This window comes from Aethalodelphis obliquidens, unplaced genomic scaffold, assembly GCF_003676395.1.
Source record: "Aethalodelphis obliquidens isolate GAN/ISIS:26980383/991018 unplaced genomic scaffold, ASM367639v1 scaffold3, whole genome shotgun sequence".
Classification (NCBI taxonomy): Eukaryota; Metazoa; Chordata; class Mammalia; order Artiodactyla; family Delphinidae; genus Aethalodelphis; species Aethalodelphis obliquidens.
In genome coordinates, this window is record NW_020837947.1 from 30,705,470 (window position 1) to 30,721,968 (window position 16,499).

The following is a 16,499-nucleotide window of genomic DNA, read 5'->3' on the forward strand; positions in this document are numbered from 1 at the left end:
ACTACTGAGCATGTGCGTCTGGAGCCCGTGCTCCACAACAAGAGAGGCTGCGATAGTGAGAGGCCCGCGCACCGCGATGAAGAGTGGCCCCCGCTTGCCACAACTAGAGAAAGCCCTCGCACAGAAACGAAGACCCAACACAGCAAAAATAAATAAATAAATTACTAAACTCCTACACCCAACATCTTCTTTAAAAAAAAAAAAAAGAAAAGAACATAGCTAGAAATGCATAAGCTTAATAAAGTCATCCTTAAGTGGTGATTCTTTAATCTCTGTTTTTAAAAATAAATCAGTTGCTTTTCCAGGTTGACACTCTCACCTGTGTGTGTGTGTTTTGCATGTATTTAGAAACCTGTGTAGCAGTGACAGAATCTTACAAAGAGATAAAGAGAAAAGAAGTTTCTAGGGATTACAGCTTTGAACAACATGGAAATATGGTCCCTTTTCAGGTTGGGTAGCTTTATCTCCTGAAATCAAGAGTTCCACTCTATGTACGGGGGCTGATATAGGTGTTTATTTTTAATGCCAGCATATTTTTATTTGGAAATGAATGTGTATTTCTCTAACGATAAGGCTTTTGCCAAAATGGGAATATAAGCTTTTTAATTTCACAAAAGTTAGCATTTCCATATCTTGACTTTCATACCAAGAGGGAATTGATACAGTTTATACTAATTGTACTAACTTTTACCAAGGCAAAACATTTTTCTGAAAGACCAAACCTTTGGGAGGATAACTAGAAGTTTAAACTAGTCGATTTGCTAATTATGTCATTAACTGTGAGATTTTTATATGACGCTTCCATGTTTACTTAGGCGGGTTAAGGTAATCAGTAGGCTTATGGTTACCCTCCCGAGCAGCTCCAAAGCAAGCCAAGGTTATTGCTACTGCTGTGTTCACTGTCCGAGTTACTTCTTCTGGTGTCTTCCCCAGAGATGGATTCACTTCCATTATATCTAATCCTGACAGTAGCCCTACAACAACAAATGGAAATAATGTAATTTATTAAATAGTTGACATTTTTAATTTAGTACAGACTGACTTGAAATATTATCTGGGAATAGAAAGAGGTGTAATAACTGAAAACATTTCAGTCATTGCATCATGCAATGGACATTTAGGAAGTGTCTGTTGGGGCTCCATCTTCAGATTTGGGAGGTATCAGTATATATTGGCCGGGTGTACACTTCCTTCTTTATTCCACTCAGATTTTTACATACCTGTTTTGTAAATTTCTTCTGTGATGTAGAGACCTTCTCTGTAAGACAGACCTCCCTGGACTGGTGTGCCAGTAGCTGGTGTGAAAGACGGGTCCAGTCCATCAACATCAAAGCTCAAATGAATTGGCCTTTTCTTTCTTTTAAGAGGTGGGAAAGGAATTCAGTTTAAAATTGGTGGTTTAATATTTCATAGAAAAATACAGTTCTTACTTTATAAAAAGTAACAACCCAGTGAAGTTCCATGATTGTACTAACTTGCTTTATTAATAACTTACATTGACCAGTGTCAGTAGCAAGTCCTTTTCATAGTATTTATGTTACACACATACAAACACACACACAAAGTATCATACCTTCCTAGTAGATAGCTGAATGTTTCTTCCATCACCTTGCCAATTCCCAGTTTATCCACTTCAGTCATTGAAAAGTATTTAATTCCCAGAATTTTCAAAATGTAGCTATGAAAGAGAATATATTAATCTACAATTTATAAGGAGACTGACCCTATGCCCTCTTGTTTCCTTTTAAAGAAAAGATCAGTGTGGTGAGATTAAAAAAAATATTTAAGTTTGGTGAACTGTATGTATATATCAATATATTTCTAAATAGCAAGTCAACGTAAAAATCACCTGAATACATACACGTATATGTATGTACGTGTATACATATAAATATGTGTAGATATAGATATATAGACTTGGTGCTGAAAATAATTTTTTCTCATCGGCTTGACCAGCACACCTAGCAAGAGAAAGGACAAAAAGGAAGATAAGTCACATCAAGGAATAAACTTACTGTTCCCCAGGGTCCACGTCTCTCAGGCCAATATACACAATATCTTTGGCAGATAGGCAGGGAGTCACCCAGGAGAATCCTGGGACATCGGGAATCTAGAATTGCAATGGTTCCATTGGGTTATATATGCTTCTCTTGAGCAAATCTTACATTGAAAGTTAAGGACACTTGTTAGATTGCGTGTGTCTGGTTTAGAACATAAATCTCAGGGAAATCATTAAAATATAATACAAAATGAAGAAGTTCCGGCCTGCCTGTGCTACCCTTGTTTGCTTTGGCCTTACCCAGCTTCACCCTGTGGCCCACACCTAACCTGAATCACTTGTCAGCGTTTACCTGCCCTGCGCCCCATTTCCACTCTGCCCTGCTCTCCTGGAACTCCTCTGTAAAGAAATCAGTGTGCTTCCATTACTTTCATAGCTTCCTTCTTTTCTTCTCTTTCTCAGTAAAGACTTAATCCAGAGGGTGGTTGAGAGTGGCTAAGGGAAATTTTCGATCAGACCTTTGGTTTGACCGTATCTTCAGATGTCCTGGAGCCAAGCTTGGTTGTTCCCACGAGCTGGCTACGCATTTTGCAAGCCTATCACTTTGGTCATCTGTTCGGAAAACACTGCTGCCGACATTTAACATGAAGGAGGTTTTGATCCCCAAGTATCATCACAACGGCCAATTTGCTACGGTTGAATCAATAAAAATTGTTTTATTGATATGCTACAGCATATCAATAAAATTATGAACTACAATGTTAAATCTCATTCTGGAATTTCATCTTAACGTCTTTTAGAAAAGAAGTTTCCAAGGAGGAGGTAGTTCTTCCTCTTGTGGTTTAGATATATGTTTCTCACAGTAAAGATGTTAAATAATAAACCACCATAATCCTCATTTTAAAACTCCATGTTTGAAAAGGCCCTATGATGTGGAGGGGACGCTTGGTAAGAATGAGAGGCTATGGGGTTTGTAGTAGAAGGAGGAGGTACCAGGAGACCAGTTCTGGTCCTTGCTGCACATTTGGTATGTCTGTTAACCTCTGAACCTCTGTTAACTTGTTTATAGAGGATTCCTCTCTGCCCCACCTACTAAAAAGGGTAGTTTAAGAATCAGAAGGGAAGCTACATATGAAGTCAGTTTGCAAACTGTCAAGTAAGGTAGAGGTACAGAGCCTCACCACCTCTATCCGCCCACCCATTGCTTATTGGCTGCCCAGAAAAAAAGTTTGAGAAGTTAATCAAGAAGATGGCCCAGGGGTTCTTACTTCCCTTCCGCCTCCTGAACTTCTGCTAAAGATAATTCTTTTGTAACAAAATACCAACCAGCTGTTTACCTTTCCCTTTAGTTCCTTCAGGAGGAAAGATACAGGTTGTCCATGTAAGTTCCCAGTTGTGGTTGTCAGTGGAGTGTTGATGTCGGTGTGAGCATCCACCCAAATGACACAGAGATCTGGGTGGACCCTGGCATGGCCAGAGATGCTGCCAACTGCCAAACTTGAGAGGAAAAGAAGTTTGTATGGACATCAGGTTTGCAGTATCATTACGTACATCATATCAGAAATGCAACATCCTCACCTGACTTTCCTTTAAGTCAAAGTGGCTAATATTTCTGAGAGGTTTTAAACTGGAGATGCCAATTAAACAATGATAACAATAGAGAAAGTATAGCTTATACTTAATATTTACTAACAAGTTATATTTACTCACTTCAATGGCATTACTAATAAATTTGTAATTTTTTTCAAAACCACCTTCTAATAAAATTGCAAATTATAGTTTAACTAAAAATTAACTGTGTGAAAAGACAGTAGCCACACAAGAAATTTTTTAGCATGAGACACCACTCAACTCTCAGGGTTAAATCAGGCTCGTTTTCTGTACTCTTATCTCTCTTGGTAAATACTAATTCTCCCAAGTGAATTATGACAGAGTCCTTCCATTTTTCTTAAAATCCAATTCTTTTACAATTGGGGAGCATCACTCGGAAGTCCTTACATCCACTTCAGCCAGTGTATCCTGGGAGCTCACTCACTCAGATCCTCTGCTGGAACTTTCTAGTCTCCTGCTATGTATTTAAGGACCCGCTCTTAGCCAGATCCAGAACCCTCAAAGTTCATCTCAAACATTCCAAGCTCCAGAAAACTTGCCGGAATGAAAATGCTAAGTAATATCTTACACAACAGTTAAAAGATCAGGATTTGCCATGCGGTGCTTGCATTCTCCCACTTGTGAATGTTCAGGAATCCTCCAGAGAATCGTGAACTTTCAGATTCTCAAAGTGGAAGCAGTCGTTTCTTGATGTTCAGGTATTGATTCAGCTTGATGTTTGTCTTTCCCTACAGGTTTCTTTTCCTTTGGCCATTTGCCACTCTTAAAATTTCCACTTACAAATTTTTCCACTTAGAAAAGAAAGTGAGCTCCAGTTTCTCAATGGCAGTTTTGTCACAGAAGGCCTGGTAACTCTCTTTGGCTTTAGGGGAGAAAACGGAGGGGGATGAGGTAACTGACTCTTGCATCAAGAGCTATTGTAATGTTTGTACTTTTTATCTAATTATACTTCTTCTGATAACATATCGTGGGACCTTGAGAGTAAACATGGGAAGACTTGCACGCAAAAATTATCTTTGCCACATTATTTATAGTGGTGAAAATTTGAAAATAATCTGAATATCTGAAAATATGGATATATATAGTGATATCATACCTTGATGAAAAATTAAGCAACAGTAAACAATTATGCTTGTATATATCATGAAGTAACATAAGGAAATTTGTAGTGTAGATTAAGAACAAAACAGGATAATACACAATTGTTAAAACCATACACAAGGAAAAAATTATGGCAGGAAGGAAGTATGCCAGATTTTCAAAATTCCAGTAGAAACGGTTGTTAGAGAATTACAACTGCCATTGTTTTTTCCCTTTTATATATGTGTGTGTATTTCAAAATTTTTACAATTATTAACTTTTATAATGGGAAAACGCATGCTTTAGTTGTTGACCTAAATGAACTGTTTCTATTATCAGTAATCAAGCACAGTAAACTGACTATGAATTTCCTCAGTGCTCATTTGTTTAGAAATGTAAGCCTGAATATTTTGCCTAAATCCATTCACATGTCATGTATTTTCTGCTGTTATACAGATAATGCAAGCCTTCAAACAGAGCTAAATTTATGTTTCCAAAATAAAGTAGTAACCAATAAAATTAAAAGAAAAAAGACAGAAAATTTGGTATAAAATATTGATCAATGCTCTCCCTTCCTTATTTTCTCTCTTCTCATGGTTTTGGTGATACTTCCTTTACAGTATTTGTGCCAGACTCCATAGAGATAATCATTACAAAAGACCTGTGGTCTCCGCCCAGTACAAGACTGGTCCTTCCGTTCCTCTTGATTTCTGCCACCACGTCAGCCAGCTGTTCACTTGCTTTTCCCACAGACCTTGGATTCTTCACGATTTGAAAGGGACTGTCATTAGGGACATCAGCAAAGGCCAGGGCCCCATAATCTTTCACATCACACTCTATAATTAAAATTAAAAGTTTCAGGTTACTAAGTAAAAAAAGAGATTACAAAACAGCCTGTAGGATGATTCCAATTTTACCAAATAGGTGTATTTGCAAAAAAAAAAAAAGTCTGGAATGGCTGTAAAAACTTGTGAAGGTAAAAAACCTTGTCCACTGTTGCCTGACAGCATCATCCCACCCTTGCTGTACACCTGTGCCTGCTGTATACTGGATTCTCTGCAAATATCGATACTGCTTGAATCGAGCCAGTTAGGCTAGACACGAAAGTGTAACAGTGATAAGCTGGTTTGCTCTTAATGGGTGGCATCACTGTCTTGGTCTCTGTCTCTGTTTATGTGCCGTCTACTTTACTACAATAAGCGTGTTTTGTATATGTAATGAAGAAATTGTTTTTAAAAGAATATGTATACATATATATTTATGCCCAGAAGAAAATACACCAATATTTTCTAAATTTTCTCACACTATATTAACAGCCCGTGGTTTCAGTCCAATCTGTCACCAGCTGAAGCAGCTCAGCTCCCTGCTCTGTCCATCGTACCTGCCTCATAGTGGGACGGTCTGAATTAAATAAGAACGTATGATTAGCAACGAGCCTTAAAGCTTTTGTGAGGTCAGGAAATAAAAGCTCTATTATTATACTTCTTTAAAAAAGAAATTGCAGCTAGCCCAAAGTTTCTAAGGACCTAGGTCACTCCCTAAAAGACCCTGTTTAGGCTTCAATGTACAGAGCTTCATGTGATATAAGTACAATGTTCTGAACTAACCAGTCATTGTACGCTGTAGTCATTAAATGTCCATGTGTATCCATGATTCACTAACACCTTCAAGAGATTCAACCTGATATAAAATATGACCAAATTATGCTTGTTAACAGAGGGACTAGTCTAGTCCATTTCCCCAAGCCTTCTGTTCTCTCTTGGGGTCTTTTTCTTTTTTTTTTTTTTTTTTTTTTTGCTTTATGAGGTATAATTGTTATTCACTAAAATTCACTCACTTTAAATGTACAGGTCAACCAGTCTTAGAAATATCTACAGTCTTGCAACCATCACCATAATCAAGATTTAGAATATTTTCATCACCCCCTAAATTCCCTCGTGCCCCTTTCTGGTCAATCCCTGCCCCACCCTCAGGCAACTACTGATCTTTGTCCTGCTATGCTTTGGTCTGTTCTGAAATTTCACACAGTTGGTAGTCTTTTGTGTCTGGCTTCTTTCACTCAGCATGACGTCTTTGCCATTCATCCATGTTCTTGCCTATGTCAGCAGTCTGTTCCTTTTTACTGTTGAGTACTATCCCGTAGTATGGATGTACCACTTTTTGTTTATCCATTCACCGGTTCATAGGCATTTCGTTTCCATTTCTTGGCTTTTATAAATAATACTGCTACAAACATTAGGGTAGCAGTGTTTATAGTATATGTTTTGACTTCTCTTGGGTAACTATCTAGGAGAAGATTTGCTGGGTCGAGAGGTAAATGTATGTTTATTTAAGAAACTGCTGAAGTGCTTTCCAAAGTGGCTGTATCATTATGCATTCCCGCCAGAAATACACGAGGGTTCGAGCTGCTCCATAACCTCCCCAACACTTCATCAGAGTTCTAAATATAAAGATGACGTTGACTTTAGCCCATACTTTTAAAATTATGTCACTTTGCACTTGCATGCTCATATACATGTACGTATATGTATATGTGTACACATATACACACCATGCAAACACTAGGTACTATCATTGTTATTATATTACTGTTTTATTTTCTTTCCTTTCACAAATAGGGGTCCTCTTGCTAGTAGTGTACTTCCTGCTGCCCCTGGCTTTTCATTTTCAATTCCTCTGACTCACCTACCACCCACCCCCAGGTCTTGCACACACACATTCTCTTATGCAAGAGTCTGGTTGGAAAGACAAAAGATCTGAGTGAGGATATTCATCCAACAGTATTGACTGAGCATGCTCCCCATCGCTGCTTTTTTTATAGGCTGTACTTCTAAGGTTATAGCCAATGCTGCAATTCTGTGGTATAAATGTCACTCCAGACACACTCTCTTTTAGCAGGAGCCTGGTCCTTCCTTCAGAGTGAGAAGAAAATCAGGCTGATCTTTCAAGTTAAAAATTACCTTGTTCAAACTAGTGGTTACCAGTGGGGAGGGGCAATATAGGGGTAAGGGATTAAGAGGTACGAACTATTATGTACAAAATAAGCTACAAGGATGTAGTGTACAACACAGGAAATATAAGCCAACATTTTATAATAACTGTAAATGGAGTATAACCTTTAAAAATGTGAAGCATTATAGTGTACATATATGTAACATATAATATTGTACATTAACTATACTTCAATAAAAAGTAATTAATTTTTTCAAATTACCTAGTTCTTTAAGTTTCTCAAGAAGACCAGCCTTCCTCAATACCGTAGGGCCTTCTTCCACCCCTCCTCGTGGCTGAACAATTAAAAAATAGAGTAATTCAGACATTATCATGACCATCTGATGCCCACAATAGGAACCCTTTTCATTAATCAACTGAAGAGTATCAATTTTTGAATACCTACAGAGTCAGGAATTTACATGATCTCATTTAATCATCACAGCAAGGTAGACTGAATTACCCCTATGTCAAATATGAAGATCCAGAATCAGAAAGGTTATATAACTTTCCTAACAAGTGGGAGAGCCTTAGTTCACATCCGCATTCTTTAGATTCCAAAACTTGCATCTCCTCTTCTCCATCGCACCGCGTTACCAGCACAGTGAACACATATTTTGTGCAAAAGCACTCTGAGAGATGGAGATACAGTGATTAAAAGGAGAGGGCTTCTGTCTTTGAGTAACTAACAAGCTAATAGGGGATTTGGATATTTAATCCCAATTACAGTGCTTAGAGACTTGCTTCAACGCAGATACAAGATTCATAACCACAAAAACAGGATGATCCTAACTCTGCCAGGAGCAGAGTGTGTCAGAGAAGTCTGCGTGGAGTAGGCTGATATTTCTGTTGAGTTCTGCAACGGTGAGTAGGTGTTCAGGAAAATAGATAGGGTGATAGAGAAACTTTGCAAACCAGGGGAACAGCTTGAGTAAAAACATAAGGAAGAAAAAAAAAAGAGCGTGGCATGAGAAAGACCTACTTGCAGGTCCTCACGGTGGTAAGTTAGGGCTCTTGGCGAGAAAGCAGGCAGCAGGGAAAATCATCACCCGGGAGCCGAAACCACAAAACTAACCCGGTATTTCAGGTATTTTGACCTGGTTAAGCACAGTTGGCACAATTCTACCTTTGCTCATTTTACATCAGGGAAGCTAAGACGCTTCCTCCTGGCTGTAAATCTTCTCCACCCTCCTGGCAGATTAGCCATCTAAAGAACCGGTTCTTGCATGTGTCTCTCTGATTCTAATTTCCAACAAGCCTTTTCAATACAGGAGGTTACTTTGTGTTCCCAGGGGAGAAGGTGTGCCAAAAGACAGGTGGATCTATCCCCAGGATTGCGCTGCGGCACCAAACTAAGTAGATATTTCTTCCCAACTCAAATTACCGGATGACTTGCCCTGGCTGCTGGGCAAATCCTCCATGTCAAATTCCTGTCCCTGGCAGCCAGGGACGCCCCACGCTCAGATGGACACATTTGCTCCTTCACTCCACTCCTTTTTTGTATGACTCCCACCCCCTCTCAAGTAGATACAATTTCTCCTTCTTTAAACTCCAACAGCGTGCTGCTTGGCTCAGATTTTGCCTTGGTTTTGTGTTTGTTTTGTCTTTTCTCCATTATTAGATTTCAGTCCAATTTTTTCTACACTTCCAGCACTGTATTTTGTAGTACGGAGCTGACACTTAGTAGATGCTCAAAAATTGTCAATTTGATAAAACTCCCTGCCCTTTTTCCCTCTCCCTTTCAAACTTTAGAACAAATCTCATACACCCCTTACAAGTGAACTTATTTACAAAACAGAAATAGACTCACAGACATACAAAACAAACTTATGATTACCAAAGGGGAGATGGAGGAGGGGATAAATTAGGAGCTCGGGATTAAAATATACACACTACTATATATAAAATAGATAACCAACAAGCACCTACAGTATAGCATAGAAAACTATACTCAACATCTTGTAATAACCTATAATGGAAAAGAATTTAAAATTTACGTTCATATATAAAACTGAATCACTTTGCTGTACACTCAAAACTAACACAACATTATAAATCAACTATATTTCAATAAAAATTTTAAAAATAACACCATTCTGGGGCTTCCCTGGTGGCGCAGTGGTTGAGAGTCCGCCTGCCGATGCAGGGGACACGGGTTCATGCCCCGGTCTGGGAAGATCCCACATGCCGCGGAGCGGCTGGGCCCGTGAGCCATGGCCGCTGAACCTGCGCGTCCGGAGCCTGTGCTCCGCAACGGGAGAGGCCACAACAGTGAGAGGCCTGCCTACCGCCAAAAAAATAAAAATAAAAATAACACCATTCTGAACTTTAAGATTTATAAAAAAAAAAAAACCACAACAAATCTTATACACCCCTTAGTTGATACAAAAGTCCTCCCTCAGTATCTGTAGGGGATTGGTTCCAGGACACCCACCCTACCCCACCACCTCCCCATCCCCCCACCCCTACTCCCCCTACCCCCTGCCCCCTGCACGGATGCTCAAGTCCCTTACATAAAATGACATAAAGATATTCCGGATACAGAACCCGCAGATATGGAGGCCCAGCTGTATATTTATTACAATATCACAGTCGATCAATTTCACAGAGTGACACTTTTTAGCTTTTTTTTTTGTCTGATTCAAACTGCTTCTAATGATTGGTCTTTTCTCATTGTTCTTTGTTAGCTCTACTGACTTTGAAGCTGGGCTCCATTCCCTAACTGACTGCAACTCTAAGATCCGCTATAGATCTAAAGATGCACCAGTGCAGGTCGGGAGCACAGGCTCTGGTATCAGATAGTCCTGTCTGGAATTACGCAGTCAAAGCTGTGTGACCTTGAGCAAGTTCTCAAATCTCTCTGAGCCTTAGTTAACTCAACAGTAAAATCAATACAATACCGACTTCATTCTTTGCCACCACCTCCTCCCCTTAACCACTGCCCTGCAAGGGAATGGAGTCCTTTTTCAGATTCAACCTTCTAGCCCTTTAATCCTCTCTTTTGCCTATTTATCCAATTTTACCTCCTTTAAGTGAGGACAGAAATTTATATGTTGGCCATTTTTTTCCCTTCTATGCTATGGCTTAGTGTAGAAAAATATCTCTCTCTGAGTCCTTACTATCACGAGACAATAAGCTTCATTCTCACGGGGCCATGGTTTTTTTTTGTCGTCGTTGTTTTTTTTGCAGTACGCGGGCCTCTCACTGTTGTGGCCTCTCCCGTTGCAGAGCACAGGCTCCGGACGCGTAGGCTCAGCAGCCATGGCTTACGGGCCCAGCCGCTCTGCGACATGTGGGATCTTCCCAGACCGGGGCATGAACCCGTGTCCCCTGCATCGGCAGGTGGACTCTCAACCACTGCGCCACCAGGGAAGCCCCGGGCCATGTTTTAATAAGGAAGAGCTGTAGAAGTCAGGAAGGAAGAATTATGGAGAATGGAAAATGCATCTGGCTATATTTCAAAATATTATTCCCTGGAATGGCTGTTATTATCACCATTTGGCCTTCTGCTGAGGTCCAGGGGTCAGAGCATATTCAAGCCGTTTCCTCCCTTCCTTCCTTCCTTCCTCCCTCCCTCCTCTCTTCTTTCCTTCCTTCTTTTTTTATCAGTTATTTCAGGGCTATCTTTGTTAGAACCTGTCCCAAGAATAGGTGAGCACATTGTGGATTTTGCAATTACCCCCAGCATTAAAAGAAACACTTCTTTGTCAGCAAAATGTCCCTGTGTTTCAGGAGAGACCTTTGGAAGATTTCCAGGGAAAGTGAAGCAGTATTGACTAACAGTCCAAATGCAGTTTGCATCTCTAACCTCCGACCTGTCCCAATTTGTTTTGTAATAAAAAAGCCAGAGTGCAAAGCAAGAGTTCAAAACTAAGAGAAGAAATACATTGCTCAGCGGGCAAAGAGAAAGTTCTAAGACACCTGAGAAACCCCATTTAAAACAACCACAACCACAAAAAATCAGCCTGGGAAGGTGTCAATTCACACTCTATTCTGTTTGTTTTTGTTTTTGTACTTCCCCATCCCCCCTCTGTTAGCACAGACGCTTACAGGAGTCGAAGATATCTGTAATCTCATTAGATTTACCAGAATGAGTGTGCCTGGGCAAAAAAAAAAATACTGTACATTTACGTGTGGCTGGCATGTTTTGGAATCTGGGAGTTTGATAAATTCATTTGTCCTTTCAATGTGGTCAACTTGCAGGTGGGTTTCCTTTTTTGTTTTTCTTTCTTCCTCCCTCAAAGAGAGGTGCACAAGGGACTCTACCGAGTCCATGAAATCAGTACTTTTATAGAATCATGAAAGCCCTAAAATAATATAAATCACTCACAAAGTTGATAAATCAATAATGTTTAGGTTATCCACATTTTTTAATTCTAAAGGTTGCTGCCCATCTATGAAATTTTTCTAGGTGTTAATTACATAACTAAACAAATGTGTTTTCTTAAAATTTTATCTCCTTCTACATACACAGTAACACCAAAAGCATCGAGAGCACGGAAATCTAAATGAGTAGCTACAATGCAGAAATATTCTATTTCCATTCAAATAAAAATATTTTCTCTTAAAAAATTATGAGGAAAAATTCAGCAGATTTAAATAAAATTAGCTGTGGCTGAGATTAGGAGCCATAAGAATAAATGGATTTGTGACCATAATTATACAATGATGCAAAATGGTGAGAGGACTTTAAAACATAGATTTCAGGTCAGGTTGTATCAGGGAATTTAACTAACTAGACATTAACACCTTACTAATTTTGAAGTTCGAAACTTTCTCATAAATTCCAGTTCTTCAAAGCCAGGGTTTTTACTCACCTGGCCCTTTGAGAAAGGAGCTCCGATGATCCCTATGGATTTTGGCTTGGAACTCATGCTCCAGCACTGCTCACCGCTGCACCCAGGGTTTCGAGGCAGTCGTCACTCTGTGCAACTCTCAGTGACGGAGAGCACATATTTTTTTCTATTTATAATTGAGTTAAATCTGTTTACTTTATTCTAATGAGGGAGAGTGGCTCCACCTACTGAAACAAAGCAACAGTCAAGTGGAAGTCCAGCAAGTTCATACTTGGAATAGCTATGAGTCCTCTGGGTCTAGGTCTCTAATTAAGTGAGATCATTCATGTAGACAGTTCACACCCATTTGACAAAGCCAGCTGGTGACATTAATCTTTCCTAATCACCACTTTGATTTCCTAATTATCTTTTCTAGTCATAATTAATTAATCAAAACCACAGAAGAAGTGCTATGGTTCTTGCGGTGCGAACTCAGGGCATGGTACTTACCTCCTCCAGGTCTTTGCATCCTCCTGTGTCGAAAGGGCTAGGACTAGCAAGATGGTCTCCCACATCCTTTCCAGCTCTACAACGTTGAATTCAGTTTTCACTCTGGGATTAATAGTTAATCCACGAGGCACACCTCATACACCACCAGAGCACAGTCTCAGGGAAGGCATATGACTTCCTTTTCTGATTATTAATTAAAGAAAAAATTAATTGCCTCATTAATAACCCAGAAGCGTTACCATACTAATTTGGAAATACGATATGCGGGAAAGTAACAGTTATTGGACTCATAATATCAAAATGAAATAGAGATGCAAAAACAGCCACGACTGAGTTTTTATCATGTGCCAGATGCTGTTCTGTTTTATATTATCTCATTTAATCCTTATGTGAATTTTATGACCAGTCTCATTATTTGTGTTATTTTACTGATGAAGCAACTAAAGTTCAGAGGGGTTGCCAAATGTAACAAAGAGGAAGAGCCATGACACAGTCGTAGGCATTCTGGATCCGCCTAACCACTGGACTTCACATTCTAAACGCAGAGGAAGTGTCAGCTATGTGTGCCTGGCAGACCAATGTGTAAGATCTTATAGAAAAACCCAAACGAACTTTCTGGCCAACCCAATATATCCTAGATATTTACTTGGGGTATTTTGTATAGCTAAGTATTAACCTCTTATGGTTTCACATTGCAAATAACTTTTTTCTAACCTGTCAGTAACCTGATAACGTTATATGTCATCACTCAAGATTCTTATTTTTTGAAATGGACAGTTGAATAATTTTTTCCTTATGCTTTGCACTTTGGAAGTTTCATTAAGTCCTTTCTACTCCAAGATCACAAATATATATGTCTGTATTTTCTCCTATTTGCTTTAGAGTTTATGTTTCACATTTAGTTCTTTAATCCATCTATACCCATCTTTGTACATTGTGTAAGTTTTCCAACTCTATTTTCCCTTGTAGAGTCCATCAGTTTCATCAACAACACCCACTGAGCCGTCCTTCCATTTTGCCTCATGGATTCGAGTGATATTTCCCTCGTGTACCAAGTTCCCCTAGACACATGGGCTCTTTCTTCTGATCCATTGGCCTATTTACCTGTGGCTGTACCAGGTCCACACTCTTTGATTATCCTGGCTTTATGGTATACCTTACCATTCTTCGGTTAATAGTAACATTTTGCTCTTCTTTTTCAAAACTGATTTAGCTATTTATGAGCCTCTGTTCATCTACATATTCAGAATAAGTTGATGGGTTCCTTAAAAAGAATCCTGCTAGGATTTTTACTAAATTTGTAGATGAGTCCATAGAGATTTGATATCTTTCAGGTTTCATTGTGGGTGTATTATTTTTACTCTAACATCTGAAAGTTCCTTCTATATCAAGCTGAGTTTGCCTTCCTATTACTTGACCCGGTGATTACAACCCTTCAATCCAAGTAAAACACACTATCCCTCGGCTTCATGTACTTCTTGCATTCTCTATTGTTTAGCCTGTATATCCCCAAATACCTCACCAGTTTCTTCTATTACATGATGGCCACTCTCCTTCAGGTCATCAACTTGGTCATTCCCTTCGAAACATCTTCTGGCTTCCCTATGGCCTCCTTAACTATGTGATTCTATCCAGAACCAAGTGCACACATCCAGGTGTAGATGGAGGCATCTAGCCCATCAAAGACAAATTTGGTAATGCTTGACTTTCCAATTCACTGATAAAAATACTGAACAGGGCAGCACCTATGAAAGAGCTCCTTGGCATTCCGATGGAAACCTCAGCCCAGATTGTCATAGTTCCATTCATTAGTCATGGATCCATAGGCACAGCTGTTCCCTCAATTCCCAGCTCAACCACTCTATCTTGGCTGTAAGGATATCGTAAGGAAAACTTCCAGGTATGTCAATAAATTCTTGCTACACTTTGCCTGCTACATTTTGTCACTTACCAGTCTGACTTCCCTGTCAAAGGTGATGAATTGACCCTGAGAGACACTCTCTTCTTGGTAAACCCATGCTGACTTCTAGTGATCACTGTTTCCTTTTTGTTGTGAACATAAACCATCTTTTTGATCTCCAAAGCTGTCATCTCAGGACTTCAAAAGGAAGAGGACAGAGGGCATCTTACCTATATCATCCTATCAGAGCTCCAGTTTTTCCAGCTCAATCCTTTCCTTTATTTTAGAGTGTACATATTAAGTTTTTAAAGTCCTTCTCCTAGTAGTACAAACCTCTTATCTAATATCTCTCCTTCTCTCCCTCCGTCTTTCACTCTCTCTCTCTGTCTCTCTGTCTCTGTCTCTGTCTCTCTCTCTCTGAAATCCTATCTAGCACTTTCCTGAAGATGGGACCACATCTTATTTGACTTTGATCCAAAGCCACTAGAATGAGGTTTGACACATAGGCCCTTGTATTAGTTGCCTAGAGCTACCATAACAAAATATCACAAACTGGATGACTTAAAAGAGCAGAAATCTATTATGTCATAATTCTGGAGGCTGGAAGTTTGAAATCAAGGTGTCACAGAGCCATGCTCCTCCTGAAACCGATAGGAGAATCGTTTCTTGCCTCTTCCTAGCTTCTGGTGGTTCTCCAGCGACCTGTGGCATTCCTTGGCTTGTAGATACATCACTCTAATCCTCCATCTTCACATGGTCTTCTCCCTGTGTCTCTGTGTTTTCCCATGGCCATCTTCTTATAAGGTCACAGGTCATATTGGATTAGGGCCCACCCTACTTCAGTATGACCTCATTTGACTAGTTATACATGTATGCAATGACCCTATTTCCAAATACGGCCACATTCTGAGGAACTGGAGTTAAGGACTTCACCATATCTTTAGGGGAACACAGTGCAACCCTTAAGAGCCCTCAGCTAATGGTTTTGCAATAAAAAGAAAGGATGAATAAATAAGTTACATGATGAGAGAAACCAAAAAATCATAGAGCTCTTACTCTCTACCTCTTTCTCTTTCTAAGGCTTCAAACTGTGGCCCATCTCTGCATTGTCCTTTCATCAGCCAACTAACAAACAAGACTGTCTTCCAATGAAGCCCAGGAGTCTTAGCACTTTTATAAAGAACTAGAAAGTACAAAAAATCCAAAGGACTAAATCTCTAATGAAGTGATTTCAGGGAACCCTTTTGTTTGATGCATTGCCCAAACTTTTTTTTTCTTCTAAATATTTTTGTATTGTATACATTCTTTATATTTTGTTGTAACATATTATTTGAGAACAGATTCCATTAAAGATTTTCTTTTTCTTTAAGCCATCTCTTACTCAGGAAGTGACCTGAAAGGCTGGCATTGGAGCCTGTTTCATCTCGGTCTGGGTCAGGGTGGGTGTGAGGGGTGTGGGTACGACAGCAGGGGGGTGGGTCTACGATGTATGTGCTACAGAGGGGACGTTCGCGCTCGGCACCAGTGTTTCCAGGTTGGTGGTTCTTAAGTTTTCTTGAATTACTGAGTGTTCTTTTTTTTTTTAAATTTTTATTAGAGTATAGTTGATTTATAATGTTGTGTTAGTTTCTGC

The 16,499-nt window shown here is 39.5% G+C and overlaps 1 protein-coding gene across 1 annotated transcript; it reads right to left on the minus strand.

The window, feature by feature from the left end:
- Nucleotides 1-230: 230 nt before the first annotated feature.
- Nucleotides 231-12,823, minus strand: ARG1 (arginase 1). The gene is made up of 8 exons (XM_027086383.1): nt 12,499-12,823; nt 7,905-7,977; nt 5,352-5,526; nt 3,337-3,496; nt 2,016-2,110; nt 1,574-1,678; nt 1,221-1,357; nt 231-974 (listed from the first exon to the last, which is right to left on the minus strand). The coding sequence occupies exons 1-8, from the start codon at nt 12,553-12,555 to the stop codon at nt 808-810; spliced, it is 969 nt and encodes a 322-aa protein (XP_026942184.1). The 5' UTR covers nt 12,556-12,823; the 3' UTR covers nt 231-807.
- Nucleotides 12,824-16,499: the final 3,676 nt, after the last annotated feature.

Bases quoted from the DNA above. Each gene is read 5' to 3' on its own strand.
- ARG1 (XM_027086383.1), bottom strand. From the start codon at position 12,555: ATGAGTTCCAAGCCAAAATCCATAGGGATCATCGGAGCTCCTTTCTCA. The intron at 7,978-12,498 runs GTGAGTAAAAAC...TTAATTGTTCAG, and splicing joins CTCCTTTCTCAAAGGGCCAG to CCACGAGGAGGGGTGGAAGA. The intron at 975-1,220 runs GTATGTAAAAAT...TTGTTGTTGTAG, and splicing joins AGAAGAAATTTACAAAACAG to GGCTACTGTCAGGATTAGAT.